Below are 19,643 nucleotides of genomic sequence, written 5' to 3'. Positions count from 1 at the left end.
CGATGTCGAGTAGGTCGCCATTGAGGAGGTTGACGTTGAGATCTCAAAAAACGCCCTCTGTGTCTAGAAGAAGATCGCGTTCTAGGTCGACGTCGAGGAGATCACACTCAAATCATGGGTCTCCGCCTGCAAAGAGACCTAGGGCGACGTCGAGAGACCGTTCAATGCTCTGCTTATGAGGCTGTCATCAAGCCGCAACCTTTTACCATACACTTTGGGACTGTCCGGTTGTACGACCCATATGTTAGGAGGCCACGAGACACATCCAAGATGCACTGGGGAAGGGACTCACCCTTACACCACAACTGCTCCTTCTCAATATATGGGAACAGACTGACCTCACAGAGGTGGAACAGCAACTAACTATACTGGGTTACACCTTAGTCAAGAGTGACATTGCGAAAAAGTTGAGAGTGGTGGATAGGCCTTCCCATCAAATTTGGGCAAAGGAGGTCAACAAATGTATGATAGCGGAGAAGGAGGTATTTAAATCGAGAGGGTGTCCAAAGAAGTGGGACAGAAAATGGAGCAAATGAAATGTATATAGAGGTGACAAATGTGTTTCCCCATCAGTTGAAATGGAATTGCAGCGCACTGGAGGGCGGTCTTTGGAGATACCGTGACTGCACCTGGTCTATTCTCCCTAATCGTTCGATGTACTGTATAACCTGCCGAAATGTTGATCAAGTACTGTATGTGACTTTTAACACTGTGAAATTAATAAAAATATATTTAAAAAAAAAGGAAAAATAAAAACGTCTATAGAGGTCATACCCCAGTCTTCTTTCCAGCGTCTGCAGGATAGGTAGCGGAAGTGTTGCATGTATGTCAATGTTATTTCTCTTGCATGAATCTTACCAAAAAGCAGCAGAGCATTGTACAGGGTCCAAGACAAGAATAAAGTCAATGAGTGAGAGGAGAGGTATCTTGGTTATGGATCGTTTATGCATTGTGATGTAGTGTTCTTTAAAGTGATGAGCCTTCAACTCTCTCCTAAATTGGAGAATGGTTGGGGTGGTCCTGATGGATATGGGAATTTTGTTCCAGTTCCTAGGTGTACAGATGGAAAAGGCTTGTTGCTTTGTTTTAATGTATGTATTCTGAATCAATTGATATGACGTTTTGAGATTAGCTGGCTGTTGGAGAATATATTACATTATATGGTTCTGTTAGGCTATGTTCTTTTATGTTATGTTAAAAGTCCAGAGGCATAAATTCTTACTTCACTGAGAACCCATGACCGATGAACAATGGAAAATATTTCTTGGGTCCCTTTGCAGTATGGTTTTTATAATCATAATGACAGGTGCGAACTACTCTATAGCTTTACCGTTGTCCATTGCTTAATAAACACACTATTCGTAAAAAAGGTTAAAAAAAAAACATTCTAATTTCAAATAGAGCCCATTGTTAGCTACACTTGACGGACAACATGACTACCATGTGGTACTGCAACAAGTTGGGTGGAGTGGGGGCTTGTAGGCTATGCGAGGAGGTGATGAGACTCTTGAGATGGCTGAATCTTCAAGAGAATCCCATAATAGTCTGTAAAGAAGCAGGCTAACTACCAAGACCGACCAGTCTAAAAAATGAAAAGCAGTGTGGCCCAGCACTCTGCTTTATTTTATCTCCTAATATTTTTCCAGTGTTCTAATATATAAATTCCATCATTAATAAGTGAAACGTTTTATCACATCCTCCTGTAAAGCCAAATTCTTAGAGATGCCACGATGGTCCAAAGTTTGGACTAGTCTATTATTCTCGACACGCTCATCAGATGCCATTTAGCCAACTGAGTGGCATTTGCATCCGGAATTGGTTCAAGTCTTACTAGCCGGGTGGGGTGTGCTTGGGTGTATCTTTTCACCACCACTGAAAACACATACCTTTTTTTGCATCCTGGAATTTCCTGCCACAATCCTTCTTCCTCTCATGAGACTTGGGTCTCATTTAGGTGTCTGCACCTCTGCTGCTGCCTTGCTGAGCTCTAAAGATTGTCAGAGGGGATTGAGATCAGTTGATCTTGATAGACCCAGCTGTAATTGGACGTTTAGTATTGCAGAGTCTGTGTGTCTGTCCTCTGTTCCGCCAGCCTTTTCCTGACAACCTGCTGTCTCAATAACACTGCACAATTCATCATCCCGATCTCCACATCCTACACTTTCCTACATGGAGATTAAGCAGAACCAGCTTAGAAGTTGTGACCTGCCTGTGGAGGTGTTAGATGTGATTTTGGCCACACATTGCCCAACCACCAAATTGGTATATTATGTCCACTGGGCACAGGTTAGTGGTCTGGTGCGAGGGCCATCTTGTCCATCTTCTAAGTTTCTGAATTGTTTTTCATACAGTGTGCTATGAGGGATGTCCCCTCAAAAAAACAACAGGCTTGAAGGTGTGGAAGACTTCCACAAGCAGAAATCAGTCACAGACCCCTATGAGGCGTGTCTTTGATAACTGAACTCCTGTCACAACTTCAAGTCATGTGCCCTAGTGCGCCTAAAGGCAAAACTGTACATCGCAAAGCATTCGCAGTAACCCATATCACACAGGTACCATTCTAAGTCTCAGGCCTGGTCACACAGCCATTCCCAAGGCCACTCCACTTCCCACTCAAATTCTTCAGCTAAATCAAAGTACAAATGCAAGCACAAGAAAGCTATGCAAGACTCAACCCCATCTTGCAAGTCTGGTGCTAAAGAAAAGGTGCTTGGGAATCCATATTTAAGCTGCACTCCTCCACAAAGCCACACCCTGAGTTCCCTAGCCCATCGCCAACCCATCAGCAGATGGAGGCCTTCAAGAAGGCTATATGCAAATATTTAGTGTGCTTCTGACTTCCTCTGGCATGCCAACAGTACCCTCAAAGCCACAGGGGCCTCTACTCGGACTACTGCATGGGGGTCCTCCAGAGACTCCTTTAACCCCCTTGGGAACCACTATTTGGACCATATTGATGCACCTGCAAACTTCCATGCGGGTTTCAGCTTCCCAGTGCCAGCTACACTAGCACCCATTTATGACCCAGTGCTGACACCCATGTCAGACCATGAACCAATGTTGGCCCGTGCTTGTCCTGTGTCATACTACGAAATAATTAAAGCACAACCTGCTTTCATGTTACATGATAAGTTGATGCCTCTAATGCCATGCAACTATCATCAGAGGCTCCATTCTCTTTTTGGCTCAGATTCTAATTGTATATCAGAATAAGGTGCACCCAGGATACTGATGACTATGGGGAGTGGGATGGCTTACTGCCCTCTCATTATCTGTATTTCTTATACCATGATTTACAAAAGTGAATTCAACACTTCCTGTGAAGCAGCTTGACTCACCACCAGTAGCAACTGCTACGGGGCAGTAGCGGTGGGGCTCAAAAAATAAAAGGGGAAAAAAATTAACTTACCTGACATTTCTCCTCTGTTCTCTTATTCTTTGACACAGGAACATGGAGCACCCACGCTTCTAGACACCCCTAGCCAATCATGACGCTGCTGATAGTAGCGTTGTGATTGGTCTGAGTGCTGTGGTTCGGCTCTCAGATGGGGACTGGGAGCTTGGGCATGTTCTCCACACAGGCTGTGCAACACAGCCCAGTGGAGAACATGCAAAGCGCACATGACTGTTTGCCCCAGCCCAAGACAGACGGCCAAACTTTTATGCACACTTGGAGAGTGCCACCACTCCTTCTCCCTGCTCCGTGAGCATGCCAGCCCACCCCTACAGAGGAGTACTGAAAAATAAAATAATAGCATGCTGTTAACATTTTATTTTTCCTGTGGGGCGACAGACCTCTACCTTAGTGGAGGAGATGCCCCTTCTCATCATATGCTTACCTCATTTGCAGTGGTGTTTCAGAGGGCAGCTGAGGTACTAGAATTGCAGGTGTTTACCATTGAGACTGAAATAAACTTTGACTCTCCGCCCTGGGCCAGCAGCATTGGAATCTTTGATCCCATTCAGTGATTCTATCACTCATGCCTCGGTGGCTGTGTTGTTCTTGTCTGCCCATTAGTCGTCAAGTAGCTAGATGGCACAGGCATGTTCCGGGTGATCTAGATTTCCTCACCAAGCACCCCACCCCAGAAAATCTAATTGTGCAGGCTTCAAGTCAGTAAGGTTAATCCTAACTCATTGCCAGCTTATCCACCTGCATAGAGAATCCAAGCAACTTTTTACTTTTGAGAGAGTTTTTCTTCTGTTTGTTAGGCTGTTACAAGCATGCTTTATGGGAAATGTCCAGCAAGATGTTGCCAGCCGTCCTAGAAGTCATTCGAACCTTCCTGACTCAGACAATCCATAATGGGCAAGATGTTACAAAATAAGTTATCCACGCAGGCCTGGACACCCTGGACTGCATTGGCAAAGCATTTGGAACCAGTGTTACTCTGAAGCCATGCCTGAATGTAGGGACTGGATTTTCCGGTTACGTGCAAATATCACTGTTGAACATGCCCCACGCTGATTCTAAACTCTTTAGAGAGAAGGTGGACTCTCAGCTGGAATGGTTTATAGACAATAGGAACCTAGCTTGATCCTTTGTCTGTTGACTCCTGCGAAACAACTCCCAGCAAATGTAAGGGCTATTCAAGGGGGTAAGTCTGCACGCAACAGCAGTCTTCCCAGCTAGTGATGCAGCATACCATTCAACCCTTTCGAGCTATGGAGGAAGCCTTGACAGACATCAGCCAGACAAGCAGGCGCTCCAGCCCTCAAACTCCTAATCCTCCCTTGAAACAACTACCAAGCTGCCTTAGTTGGTCCTCAATGGCCTACATCCAACCGGCGGGAGGCAGGGCTCATTATTTCCTCCTAGGTTGGCAATCCATCTTGTCAGACAGATGGTTCTTACAGATTGTTCTTAATGGCAATACCCTTCCTTTTATTTATTTCTCACCCTACCTTCCTGCCACACTAGAGTGAATTTTGAATGAACTTCTCTCCTTCCGGATACAGGACTACATTTCCACTCTCCAAAGGAGCCATCAAAAGGTATCGGACTTGGAGTGGAAAGAGAGTTATTCATGCTACTTCATCATTCCGAAGAGGAAGTGATTTTTCCCGAGGAAATCTTGGAGGGTTTGATATGATTTCCCCAAAATACACAAACTTGTTCCTCATACAGAATCACTTTGTAAGATATTTTACCTCTGCTGAATGACCACCTAAGAAATGACACCAAATCTATCCTACAACCTCTGCATATGGTGGAGAGGTGCATAAGAGAAACCTAACAGGACAATGTGCCTAGGTTAAGAAATGGTGGGACCCTCTGAATCACCCTCAGGGCTTCCTTCAAAAGTAGAAGCACATTCACATGGTGAACACTTTCAACTTTATGCAACTCCTCAGTGGCCGTTGATGTTAGTTCTTGGATCCTTTGGGGCCGAACGTCTGCAACAAAGAATGACAAAGCACAACTATTACAGCAGTGGTAGGAGGCAAATGTGTTGTGATGGTTTCCGACAACGAACTGTGCTGCAAAAAGACGACCCAGAGGTGCTAGTAACTACTGCACTCGTGAAACACTCGAGTTGCGGTTCTTGTGGGAAACAAACATATGACAGTTTGCACAGGCTATAGCTGTGATGCTATAAGAATGAACACATCCGAAAAGCCTCTAGGTGCAGTCGATGTGCCCAACTGAGGAAACAAATTAATTTCTACAGGCTTTGGTGTAAAATTACATTGAGTAGACTAATGTTCAAACCAATCAGTGCGACTACTATGTGCCCAAGGAGATTTTAACCTTATGATTGCAGCAATAAATGAACTGTGAATTACATCACCAGTCAGCACCCAAAACGAGCATTTGACATAACCTATTGTCTTTGTAAATATAAAAGCGGCCATGCTGTAACATAAAGCTTGCTCATTGCACCATCAGGATTCAAGCAAACCGGGCCGAAGACGGCTGTAATGCCAGAAACCGGTCCCCGGGAGCTTGTTTCCTTCCCAGTGTAAGAATTGGCTTTTGTAGTTTGGTTTGCCCTGTTCCCATCATGCACTGGGACAGGAACAGACTAATTTGCATACAGCCAGGTTCTGAAACTGGGATGGTGCAGTGAGCTAAAAAACGGTGTTGGATCTAGCCCTGATCTCTTGACTGGGTGAGAGCTTTCTGCTTAATTCAGAGACTCTGTCCCTCACCACCCCTTGTTGTAAATATTTTTGTCCACCCTAAGCGTGGAAGGGTATTCTCAGATGTGAGACCCTTGCTCATTGCACCATCAGGATTCAAGCAAACCGGGCCGAAGACGGCTGTAATGCCAGAAACCGGTCCCCGGGAGCTTGTTTCCTTCCCAGTGTAGGAATTGGCTTTTGTAGTTTGGTTTGCCCTGTTCCCATCATGCACTGGGACAGGAACAGACTAATTTGCATACAGCCAGGTTCTGAAACTGGGATGGTGCAGTGAGCTAAAAAACGGTGTTGGATCTAGCCCTGATCTCTTGACTGGGTGAGAGCTTTCTGCTTAATTCAGAGACTCTGTCCCTCACCACCCCTTGTTGTAAATAGTAACATAAAGCGTGGCGCCCATTTTGTAAATAACCCCTGGGACTTATGTGCAATAAAAACAACTTCAATATAAACATAGATGCACAAATAAGAGTAAGGGGAGTTAACAGCTTCTGGTGCAGTACAATACAGAAGCAGACAATGGGCAGCTCAGCATCATGCTGTGTAAGCACACATCACACCACTGCGCTCTTTAAAAGTCCAGTGCTCTGATTGGGCAGATACGGTTATTTGCGTTACGGCTTTAGGTTACAGCTTTGGGTAACGTGTACTGCACCCTGTAGCTGGGCAAGTTTACTTGCTATGGCTGTGCCCAGGAGTAGGTTTCCACAACTTCCTGCCTTTGTTGCTGTACTGTGTCACTGCTAAAGTGAAAGCACTTATATATCGAGTGGAAGGGAAGGGTGGAGCTCTAAATGCGATGGGGGGTAACTTCAAGGGGCATACTACAGCGTACAAAAAAAATACAGGGGGGAGGGTGCTCAGTCACTACAGCCCCTCCGGTTCTCCACCGGCCCCTGGCCTCGCACAGACGGCAGCGTGGCCGGGAGCGTATTACCTGAGAGTGCTCTTGCGGAGATGGTTCTCTCCAGTCGATCCACCGGTGGGACCCCTTCTTGTCAAGCAGTGACGCGCTGGTCGAGACGGACTTCCTTCTGGCGGCTTTCCTGCTCTCTTTAACGGTGACGTCGGCGGAGGCGTCCTGGTTACCAGGCAACCCTCTGGCTTCGCTCGCACTGCAACGCGGCTTCTCTGTACCGCAAACTCTGCCCCAGGCAGTCAGCGGTAAATGCAGGCGAAGTGCTCTCTAGGCTTCCGGGCCAGCGGCAGTGATTCGAAGAGGACACACAGCAATCCTGGTGATCGGGGGCCGGTGGTGAGAGAATACCGGCCCTCAGTACTTTACTCCTGTCCTAAGCCGGCGGCGGTGAGGCACACAGCGCTTTCTTTGCTTTTGGAGAGTGGTAAGGCGTGTGAGCCTGGCAGGCTTCACAGCGGCAACAGCGACGTCCTGGGGGGGGGGGGGGTACACAATTACCTCCACAGACAGCAACAGCAGAGCACGGTGCAGGGCGAATCACTAGAGTTCTTGGCAAAATACACTGACCATTGGAGTCTTGGAATTTCGCCGTGCAAAAGCCCAATAGACCGGTAAAAGCACAACTTTTTATTTAGAATATATCCTCTGCAGCATACATCGAACACATAAAGACTGTCATTAAAGGGCCCACAGTAAAAAAGAGTGGTGCGCGCAAGCAGCCCCCCTCTCTTTCCTTCTTTCATTTAGTTGCTTCCCTGTGAAATGGATCCAAAAACAGAAGAAGCCAGCGAGTGGTGCGCCCGCCACAGCAAGACATGTGGTTTCAATTATCGCGCACGTGTCTGGGCACGATAATTGAAACCACATGGCCTTGGTGCGTGTAATAGACACCAATAAGCCATGGGTGGAGCACTGCTCCCGCCTTTAGCCAATTGCGTGCTGTCTTTCATTACAAGACGCACGCAAAGTCCAATAGCCTAGCACAAAAGGAAAAGCACACTCAAGAGCGTGTGCGATTCTAAGGTCGATTTTCAAACCCCCTCCAAGAGGTCTCTCGCTGCACGAGCAGTGCTGGGCACTGCAACGCTGACGCAAGGCCTAAAAATCACCCATGATCAGAATCAATCTGAGAACAAAATCATTAAAACTAGATAATCCCTAATTTACTTATTTGTCTTGGATGGAATGAAGATGCTCTACATCCCCAAAAGTGGAGACTCTAAAGCTGTTTGATTGATGTGCATAGACTTAGTGAAATAGCCATATTCATAGAAGTTATTGAGAAGGAAGGAACAGCTCTGTGTCAATCTCTTGTAATCATATTGGTAATTGATAAAAGATGAGGTAATTGATAAATGCTAAAACGTTGAAGAGAAGGCAAGGGAAAATTATTTTTCTATATACAAATATCCGCAGAGGTGTCCTGGAATAAAGCTTGAATTTGAAAAGTGGGGGTGGGGGTGGGAGGAGTCCTACATATTGAACTCTAGTGTTCCCAGACTGCAGACCTGGCTCAGCCATAGCAACAAGGGCTCTATGTCCTGTATAGTCAGTAGGCTGTTTTACGTTTTATATAGCTTTCTCAGTTTCTGATTGTCTGCGGTCTCAGGTAACCTTCCTTCACAAGAAAAAGTAATTTACTTGTCAAAAAGAGCTGCACCATTACATGAGAAGCAGGACACCTTATAAGGTGATACTGATTCTCACTGTTCCATATTTATCCAACCATGGCACAGTCAGGAGAACCAAATCATGCAGGACCATCAACTACAGTTGGATTTGAGGAGAAGGAGGAAGATATGCAAAAGACAAGCAATCTGTCGAGTGGGAATTCGCCCATCCGGAAGGGTAGAAGAAAATGAATGCACGCAGAGTAATGTGCAAATTCAAAACATGAAGCTTATCTGGGGAATGAGAGGCCACTAATCTTTCAGCTCCATAATCAAGCGTATAACCTTCAATTTTAAGTATGAGTGCAACAGGTGGCAGAGTGAGTGTGTGTGGAAGGACATTCAGGAGGGCACAATATTGCCTTCTGTGTTATGATTTACTCAAGAATCTACACTTGTCCTGTAGTAGTGCATTACTATGAAACATTTACTATGGATTTACTAATAATACATATGTGAAAAATGCTTCCTTACTTGTTTGAACTGCTTTGTCTGCTAGAATAGATTTCCTTCGTTACCATATAGTTTCCATATTCATTCTGATAGTTACTTCTAGTTGCAGATTCCTCACCAGGTGTCAGACTGAATCTGAAATATCTTAAAGCAGTACCTCGTGCACCGGTAGGTGGCACCATGTGGTTCTGCACATCTAGGCGCTACTTGTATGCATTGACGTAAGTTCCTTTCTGCACCATTGGATGCAGATTTAAACCCATTCCCCTCCAATCTTCATGAGAGCTTTATCTCAATTAAAACAAAAAGTGTCTAAGAAAAAACTAAAGGGTTTAAATATTGTAAGGGCTGTTGCAAGCAAATGTCTTTGACAGCCCTCCCATCAGGTTTTCCTGTGGAACCTGAGGTCAGAACTTGAACTCCAAGACTTGTAGTGACTGGGCCTTGATGAATTCCAAGGCCATTCGGGACTGAGTGGCAAAGCTCTATGTTGCCAATCAGCGGAAGGCTTCCCCTCTGACAGTGGTCGAAGGGAAGGTTCCGTTCCCCCAGTTGTTCCTATGACCAACAGTGATTGTGGTAGAAGTCTTCTGGTAAGTTGAAGAAAAAGCATAAAAAGTCCAAGTGGGACTCATGCCTTTCCACCACTCTCGAGCTACAGAGAAGGATCAAGAATGCCAATGTGCCGTCTTGGTCTTGCTCCCGAAGCAGTTACCTTTCAGCGCCTTTGTTCCTGATTTGAACATTGTCCAGAGGCAACCCAAATGCCAAAGACCCTCTGCAGTGTCGAAGCAAATCGAAGAATTCCATAAAGCCATTCTGTGGCTCTTTGGCACATTAACGGCTCCATCTGGCGCGCCTCTGGCCCCAAGGAACCACAAGTGTCTCCACCTGGGAATTTTCTGGTGGGTCCACCCTTAATGCCAGCTGGATGCTCTGGGCCTGCTAGCAGCTATGCATCAGCTCTGCTGCTAACATTGATCCTGGAACCACGACCCAGGAGCGTCAACAGTGATGCAGTCGGATGACGAAGCATAGCCTATTGTGCTTTCCGAATTGGAGTTGCTTCATCCAAGGCCCACCCTAATCCTCTTGGTCTGCAGCTTCAGCTATCCATCAGATTCCAATACTTTCACCCTACCTCCAGGAACGGTGCAAACCTTCCATACTCTATTTGGAATGGATTCTGACAACAGTGCATATGGTGCTGGTGATGACTTTGCCCAACCATACACTTATGACAATTAGGGGGACCTTTAGGAGGCCAGTGGCCTGGACACCTCACCAGACACAAGGCTAGTTCTGCCTCCAGGCCCTTTCACAGAAGAAAGTACCTCCTTTGCTATAGTCATATGAATGGCAGCCGATGTTTTCGACCCCAAGTTACCTACTTTGGCAGTGAGGACTAATGTGCTCACAGATGTGCTTCAGCCTGAGCAAATAAATACTGACCCTATGCCTCTATTCAATGAGGCCCTCGCAGAGACACCCTTCTTGAGGTTCGGGCAAATCCCTGTTCTGGATCTCCAGTGAACAGGCAGATAGCACGGCGCGATGGTCCAGCCCCAGTGACTTGGACATCTTGACTCAGCACCCCACACCTGAAAGCCTAGTCTTGTAGGCCTAATAAGTAAGTTCATCCCTAACGCATTCCCTACCACTCCACCGGACAGGGAATCAAAACACATCAAAACCATTGTGAAACTTATTTTTTCCTCAACCAGTCAACAACAGCTGCCATCTAAGGTGTTATACCCACACCTTTTAGGACTCTGTCCCTCAACTCTTGTCTGGTGTCCCTAACAACTTACGTCACATTCTTATGCAGGCTATCCAGGATGGTTACGATGCAGCAAAATTTACCATCAGCTGTGGCTTGAAGGCCACAGGTTGCTGAGTCAGGGCAATGGGAACCTGTGTCTCTCAGGAGGCAGGTCTGGATGAGTTCCATATGTTTTTCGACGACGTCCTGTCCACGTTAATGGTCATGAAATTAGATGGCTCTCACTTTTTTGTTGAGATGGCAGACTTGCCCATGAGCACTTTAAGGATAAGGCCACAGTGCGCTCCTTGGGCCTGCCCTTCCCGCCACATCAGCCATTCAAACAAGTTTGCCCACTCCATGGCTAAGGTAGAGGCTTCAAGAATTGCCAGCAAGTTCAATCTGCCCTGCAAATCCTTCCACCTTTTCATGGCAGAGTCTGCAGTTCTCACGGACCTTCTGGACCTCTGGGGCAGTACATTCTGCTGCTTGCACTGCCAAAGCTTCAAAACCTCTTTAGTGTGTCCTTTGAGAAACACAGCCTCACCATTGAATGCAGGATTCAGCATTTTCTGCCAGGGTGACAGACTATAACTTTGGACAAGTGGGTCCTACAGATTTTCCATCAGAGTTACACCCTACCATTTCTTGTAATCTCGCCGTATCTTCCAGCATCCTTAGGAGGACCACCTGTTCCTCTTGCTGCAGAAGGTTCTGACCAAAGGAGCCATTGAGAGGGTGCCGGCATCAGAAGTGGGCTTTGGTTGTTACTCCCCTTACTTTCTGGTCCAGAAGAAGGAAGGAGGCCTTTGTCCTAATTTAGACCGTTGCCCTCTCAATGCCATTCTCTGGAAGGATAAATTCAAGATACTCACCCTCGTCTTGTTTTCGCTCGACTATGGGGACTGAATGGTTTTGTTGGACCTACAGGATGCTTATTTCCACATCCATCCTGCAGGCCCACAGGACCTATTTGGGATTCACGATGAGACAGGAGCATTTTCATTTCTCTGTGTACCCCTTTGGTCTCACCAGTGCCTTTCTGTGTTATAAGTAATGGCAGTGGCTGCTGCATACCTTTGGGATCGTGGTTCCAGTCTTTCCCTTCCTTGAAGACAGGCTGCTCAAGGCAGGCTTACTCCAGGCACACATCACCCACCTCCAAACTACTGTGACCCTTCTCGCACCTGACACCTTCACAAACGCTCCCCTTCATCTGCACTACTCCGAACATGACTTGTGTAGTTTCGTGGCTTCCCCCAGAACAGAGAGTCTGGGACATTTGGGCTATAATCCCAAAGTTTCGGCCCCTGTCCTAGATCTCAGCAAGGATGACTCTGAGGTTGCTGGGATTGATGGCCTCTTGCAACTGGTTGGTCAAGTACACCAGCTAGTATATGTGGGACATAAAGTCGCAGGGGGCACAACATCAGAGAGACATATTTGATCACATCCAGATTTCAGAGAAGACTGCAAAAGATCTGCAATGGTGTTTGTGAAGGCCACTTGTAAGACTTGAAAATCGTATGCTTCTGGTCTCCGGCAAATCCTGGCTCCAAATTAACCATGTGGAGCTGCAGGGCATCCGCTTGCCGTTGAAGGGCTTCCTTCCATCCATCAAAGAAAGGCTGGTGCAGGTGCTGCCATGTGATATTACAATAAACGGTTTGGGGTGGTATCATAAACCCTGTTCTAGGAAAATCTAATCTCTGGAAATATTCCCTTTTACTGTTTGTGTTTTATTGACTTATTCAAATGTCTATATATGTAAGAGTAGATGATTATTGATATGAAAATTATGTTGGTCTCTTTTCTGTCTAGGTTCTGTCTCGTGCTCTTATGTACATTCCTCAACTGGGAAAGCATGCAGAGAGCATCTTGGAAAATGGTAGTACCAGTGGGAGAAAACTTGCCAAACTTCAAGGAATTGCTCGGCAGGCCATTGCTGGCCTTTGTGCTCTCGGAGGATTTAAAGAGACAATTAAAATAGGCTCAGAAGTGCAGGTATTTCTTTTCCCATTTAAAATGACCACTGACAGTTACTTGACACATTGTTGTATTAATTGTTTTTATTTTATTATATAGTTTTATAGTTTTTTAAAATGTTTGTCTTGCAGTAAAAAACATTTAACATTCTATTTAGGGTTTAGATCTTTTTTTTTTTTTTTTAAGACCTTTATTGTACCTTAATGCAAGAACACAGCATTTGGCCTACAACCCGTAGAGAGGGCCGGCCGCAATTTAAGTCAATATCCATACTACAATTACCTTGACAAATCATAGCAGTTGCGACCAAGGGCATGATGTTACAACAAGTCAATATGACGATCAAAAGTCTTGCATTGTCAATATATAGGTTACAAGCAGTCCTATTTTTATGTATACATTAGTAACAGCCGAACACTTTAAAAAGCCCCCTCCCCAACAACCCCGGGATCCAACCAGGTCAGCATTCAGTAGTGCAGAGGATCAGAAGACATTTAAGATATACGGGACATTGAGTTCGTCACAGTATTGGTTGAGGCACTGGTCAGTTCGAGCTCACTCACAGAAGGCTCATGAAGGGAAAGAAAACTTACCACAGAGTAATAAGGGTGAGGCCAAGTGACCTCAGATGTCAATTCTATAATGATTATTCACATGATGAGGCAAGGAGCATCAATACCATAATCTCAACTCGACAGTGTACATCTACCCATTTAGTAATAACCAGGAAATTCCCTTCAGGCACTGCACGCACGCATTGAGTCTTACATCAATCAGCATCAAGCTTAGATAGCATATACGCAGTGTAAGGGCCCCAAACATCTCGCGGGCGCGAGGTATCAGGTAGTTTTTCATAATAACAAGTCAGCTGATCACGGCAATATGCCATGTCTTGCAACCAGATTTTGACATCAGGCGCTCGTCTCCCACCCCAGCAAGCGGCCACCCTGCGCTTAGCAATCTGCAGCGCCAACACTACCAATCTTCTCATTCCGGCCGGCACTCCAGAGGCCATGCCCAGCAGACATAGACGCGGGTCTTTAGCAATTTCAATTGATGAAATTTCCGATAACGCCGCAGTCACATCCGCCCAGAACGCATACACACGTGCGCATCCCCAGGCCAAGTGGAGAAAGTCGGCGCCATCCAATCCACAGCGCACACAAACAGATGATTCGCGGAGACCATACTTGACCAGTTGTGCATATAGTATATAGTGAATGAGGCGAAAATTCCCATTCGCTGCAAATTTACCGGTCATAGAACAGCACTCAGACCATTCATCATCAGTCAAAGGTTCAGGCAAACACGCATCCCATCTTGCCTTCGCAGTCACACCCCCTCCTCCCTCATCCTCCTGTGATGCACGATACAATCGCGAGATCAATTTCACCCGATTGATCGTCGTATATAGTAACTGCAATGGTCCTAATACAGGCGGTTCCGCCGGGAAAGAAGGATATATAGCGCGTATCGCAGCTCGTAGCCTAACATAAACGAAAGTGGCCATGGTTGTATTCGTCACCTGTTCCAATAAGTTCTGCAACGGAAGAAACTGAGCGATCGGAAAATATCACCCATAGTGTGCACCCCGGCACCCTGCAGCAGCTGTAATGCTCCCACTTCACTCGAAACAGAGATATCCGCATGATATAGCAACGGCATTCCCGGCGCGTACAGTGGCAGTCTGTTCGAGCGCTTGCCCAATTCCCCCCAGGCTTTAGAAGTACACGGTACCGTGTCCACTTCACCTTTCTCATATACCGAGTACGGATTTGCTATCATCGCCTTTAGGGGTAGTGGAGATACTGCGCTCGCCTCAAGTGCCACATGCGGTGTGTATGGTGGCGCCGAAAGCCAATAAGTAGCGAAGTGAGCCTGAGCGCATAGATAATACAGTCTCATATCTGGCACGGCAAATCCGCCCAACTCATAAGGCTTTGTTAGCGTATCCCACCTCACACGGGGTTTCTTCCCTCCCCAGGCTAACGTGAGTAACAATGACTGAAGCTGTGCAAAAAAATGAGATGTTAGGGCAATTGGTATATTAACAAAATAGTACAGAAATTTAGGCAGGACTACCATTTTTATCAGAGAAACCCGATCAGCAAACGAAAGTTGCAGTCGTATCCATCGTGTCACCTGATCTTCCAATTTGGAAATAGCCACTCCGTAGTTAGCTCGGATCATCTCTTGGGAGTCTCTGTGCACCCAGATCCCCAGGTACCGAACAGGTTCTGCTGCCCATGCCAAGGGGAATTCCAATGGAAACGGCTGTGTGATATCTGTGAGAGGCAATAATATGGATTTGTCCCAATTAATGGAGAGACCAGAAAAGTGCTCGAACCGAATGAACTCCCGAAGTACTCCTTCCAGATTTTGGGCAGGCTCCCTTATGTTCAGAACCATATCATCGGCGTACATGGATACCGCCAGGGACCTGAGAGGGAAACGTAACGCTGTGTCCGCATATCTCTGTCTCAGTATACATGCTAGAGGTTCCAATATGATGGCAAACAATAAGGGTGAGAGTGGGCAACCCTGCCTAGTCCCTCTCTGTACAGAGAATGGTGCCGACACTTGACCGTTTACCCGCACCCCTGCAATCGGGTTTGTATAAAGTAGAGTGATCAAGGATGTAAAGAAAAAAGGCACTCCCATGCGGTGCAGCACTGTTATCATATATCGCCAGGCAACGGAGTCGAACGCTTTCGCAGCATCTAATAGCACCGCTACCGCAGCAAGATCTGGTTTAAGGAGATGCAGAACAGTGAACAAAGCCCTCAAATTATGTGTGGTAGAGCGGAGGGGGATGAAGCCGGACTGGTCCTGTAGCACCATAACAGGCAATATCAAGCGCAGTCGCGTTGCCAGTACCTTGGCAATGATCTGTACATCCGTATTCATCAGGGACAGAGGTCGATACGACTCGCATTGATTTCGTGGTTTGCCCGGTTTCGGTAAAGCCACCAGTAGAGCCTCCCTCATCGTGGCTGGCAACTGTCCCTGCTCTAAGGCTTCTTCCAGGACCATTGCTAAATGTGGCAGCAGTAGGTCTACATACTCCTTATAAAATTCAGATGGTAACCCATTAGTACCTGCCGCTTTACCATTTGGCAGAGCCGCAATTGCATCGCAGAACTCCCCCTCCGTAATGTGATGCATTAAAAAGTCTTGTTGACCCTTCGACAGCCAGACCAACGCTATGTCTTCCAGGTATTGCGCTATCTCATCCTCCCCAGCCGTCTCCCTATGTCCATACATTTGCTCGTAATATTGTACAAAACAATCCAATACACCAGCCGCACTCGTCACATTGGTATCCCCATTCATGATTTCTTGTACTCCACAGTGCCTAGCCACAGTTCCTTAATTCTGTCCGCCAGCCCACGTCCTGGACGCCCTCCCTCACCATAATACCGTGCCCTAGTACGTTTGGACAAAAATTTAACCTCCTCCTCTGCTAGGTCATTATACTCTGAGACCTTTATTCGGATGTCAGCCAATAGAGATTCCGCCGGCTGCAGCTTATGCTGTCACTCTAGGCATAACAGTTCGCGCTCCAACCTGTCCATGGAATCCCTCAGTGATTTGAGCACGCCAGACTGCATTCCAATACACGCTCCTCTTACAGCCACTTTAACGACCTCCCATACAGTTCCCATGTCATTCACAGAGCCAACATTCCTGACGAAAAAGTCCTCAATGACTGCCCTTAGCTCCTCGCGAAGCACCAGGTCCGATAAAGTACCAGGTGGCAGACGCCACAAGAAGGGTGCAGGTGCATGAGACGGAAGCCATACCACCATAAGCACAGGGGCATGATCCGATAGTGTTCGAGGCAGATGGCACACTTTCACCACCCATCCGCTAACATCCCTTGTCACCAACCAATAGTCCAAACGCGACCAGGTGTCATGCGCCGATGTGTAACAAGTACCCTCTCGCACTCCCGGATGCCCCAGTCGCCACACATCTACCAATCCAAGTCCACTCATACCATCTCGCACCGCATCAGCTGCTTACTTAGCTGTGTAGGGACGATCATCCTTCCTTTCCAGCTCATTGTCTAACGTCACATTCAAATCCCCACCACATACAATTGCTGAGGGTGGTTGAGCATATACTTTGTTCCATAAGGTGACATTAAACTCAGGGTCATCAATATTCGGATCATATACATTGACCATTGTGACTAGTGTACCACACAATTTTCCATGCAAAATAATATATCGGCCCTCTTTGTCAATATCCTTGTGTATCAAAACAAATGGTACATTTTTCTTAATCAATATCATGACCCCACGAGCATATGAGGAGTAATTTGATGCTAGCCTAGTACCCGCCCACTGTCTGGCAACCGTTTCTGCCGCCCGCCCCTTAAGGTGTTTCTCCTGAAGGAAGACCACGTGCACTCGGTGCCTGTTTAAATATGCCAATACCTGCCTCGTCTTTTGTGGTCGGTTCAGTCCCCGCACATTCCATGTGACCCAATTAATTCTGGCCCCCTTATCCATATGACCTTTCATATTTTAGTCCTTTAAGCATAGCTGTCGAGCCCACCTCCCAGTACCAACTTCTAAGCACAGAGTAACAAACCGAACAGGTAACTGCAGGCGTCTTCTTAGAGTCTAAGCAGTATTCCAGCCAACATGCCCCATTCCCATATTCCATCCCTCCGAATCTCAAACCTGTAACATTAATAGAGCCGACCCAGACCTGGATTCTCTGACACTCCCTTGTCCACCCCCCTCCCACTTCAGCTCCCCCAACCTGCCAAAGCCATTTCCAACCCCCCAAACTCCCAACCCAGCTCCAAACATATTGTGGGGTACTCCCATATGTGGGGCCCTAGAGGTGTTCATCTCCCGTTAATGGTAATAAACGGGAGGAGACCAAGCCATTTATATGAACTGCCCATCCTTACCACCTTAGGTCCATGTCCCTACGTTGTAGCAGTTCTTTACCTCATAGATCTAGGGACTGTACACCAAACAATTACCAATAAGTGACACGGTGCCTCCATTAAAACATACCAGCACATAGACAAGTATTGTTCCTAGCAGGTATCTAACCAATAGTGCCAGTCCCTCCTACACCCTCATCCCTTCGTGTAAGGGTAATATCGTGGTTCCAGCTGTGTGCTCCAGACATCATTAACTCAAATAGTGCATAAGTCCTGCGACCTCATTTGAAATGTCCGTGACCATCGTTGAAAACTTTGCAGCTCCACAAATCCACCTCCCAACTTAATATAAGTCATGCAATGTTTAAATTCTATCGAGGGGAGTAGCGTGGTGATTAGCAGCATCTCCCCTGTGAAGATGAACGAGGAATCCCGAGATGCTCGAGAAGTTCGAAGGCTCAGGCAGCTTCGTCGTGCAACTCTTCATCTCCTTCCTGCGCCATAGTGGAGTCTCGCTTTTGTTTCTTCTGCTTTTTAGCATAATCCATGGCCGCTTTCGGAGACGTGAAAATGTTATTATCCAATGGTGCTCCAATCCGCAGATGAGCTGGGTACAGCATAGCATATGGTATGCCTTCCGCTCGAAGAAGTTGCTTCACCCCATTGAATTTCTTCCGCGCTATTTGCACTGCCATCGTGAAATCGGGGAAAAACTCAAATTTGCTGCCTTGATATACTCTATGGTGCCAAGCGTAGAAGCACGTCCCTGTCTTTATAATTGAGTATGCGGGCAATGATTGGGCGAGGTGGCGCACCAGGCACTGGTCGTTTAGCTAAGGAGCGATGTGCATGTTCAACTGTAAATACTCGAGAAAGTTGTTCAGTCCCAAATATTTCAACAAATAATCATTCCATAAAGTCTTCCATTTTGCCAACATTCGTGGATTCCGGCCGCCCCGTTATGCAGATGTTATTGCGTCGGGACCGCCCTTCCAATTCCTCATTTTTAGCTTGAATGGCCGCCAAAACCCGCTCCATATTGAAGACTTTATTAGTTACCGTGGCTAGACCATCCTCCGTGGCTGAAACCCTCTGCTCCACTTCACCCATCCTCTCATGCTGCCTGTCAAACTGCGTGGCCATGTGATCAAGTCTGTAATTAACGGCCTCCATGGTGCCCTCTATGGATTGCAATGTTTTCTGCATAGCCATGAGCGTGGTCTCTAAATTCGCCCCCCCCACCCCCCCTCCCCGCCCGGTCTGCCCGGCGTCCGAAGGAGCCTGTGTAGATGACATCGCTGTTTTTCGTGTTTCAAAGTTTAGTTTTGGTTGATTCCTCTCTGGCCTGCCCTTGCTGCCACCGGTCTAGTATAGCCAATGCAACTTCGTCCAGGCCCCTCAGCGACGGTCGAGACAAAAGTGGAATGTAATGCCCAACAGTAAGCAGTGAACACCACGTGCAGTAACTGATAATGGTATCAGGAACCAAAGGGTGCAAGCAGATCCAGTTCCCTATTGCAGCAAATCTTCAATCATCTCACAATCACTGCCACCAGCTAGCAACAACAAGCAGGGCTAGGCTCCAGGCCCACCACCGGACTCCCCTCCTCGGGCAATGGACAGATATTGAGCCCCTCAATGGCTCCGGTATTTAGTTGGTTTCAAACGCCCCAGGCTCCACGGGGCCACCGCTTCCCTGCCGCCCCCAGACGATCGCGCCAGTCCGCACCCCACCCCCGCCGGCAGCAGATCGCGCGGAGCAGCCCAGATCGGCCTAGCGCCGCCTCCGAGCCCCGACCTCTCCTA

The 19,643-nt window shown here is 47.0% G+C and overlaps 1 protein-coding gene across 1 annotated transcript in view; it reads left to right on the top strand.

Annotated features, from left to right (window-relative positions):
- HECTD4 (HECT domain E3 ubiquitin protein ligase 4) overlaps positions 1-19,643 on the top strand; it is a 2,691,195-nt gene that overhangs the window by 1,057,942 nt on the left and 1,613,610 nt on the right. The window contains exon 41 of the mRNA XM_086943079.1: positions 12,767-12,949. Coding sequence (XP_086799205.1) covers positions 12,767-12,949 — 183 coding nt within the window. The remainder of the gene's footprint in view (positions 1-12,766; positions 12,950-19,643) is intronic.

The sequence above is a fragment of the Lissotriton vulgaris genome, chromosome 11, assembly GCF_964263255.1.
Source record: "Lissotriton vulgaris chromosome 11, aLisVul1.2, whole genome shotgun sequence".
Lineage (NCBI taxonomy): Eukaryota > Metazoa > Chordata > Amphibia > Caudata > Salamandridae > Lissotriton > Lissotriton vulgaris.
The sequence above is the reverse complement of the archived record's forward strand: the minus strand, read 5'-3'. Positions and strand labels throughout refer to the sequence as shown.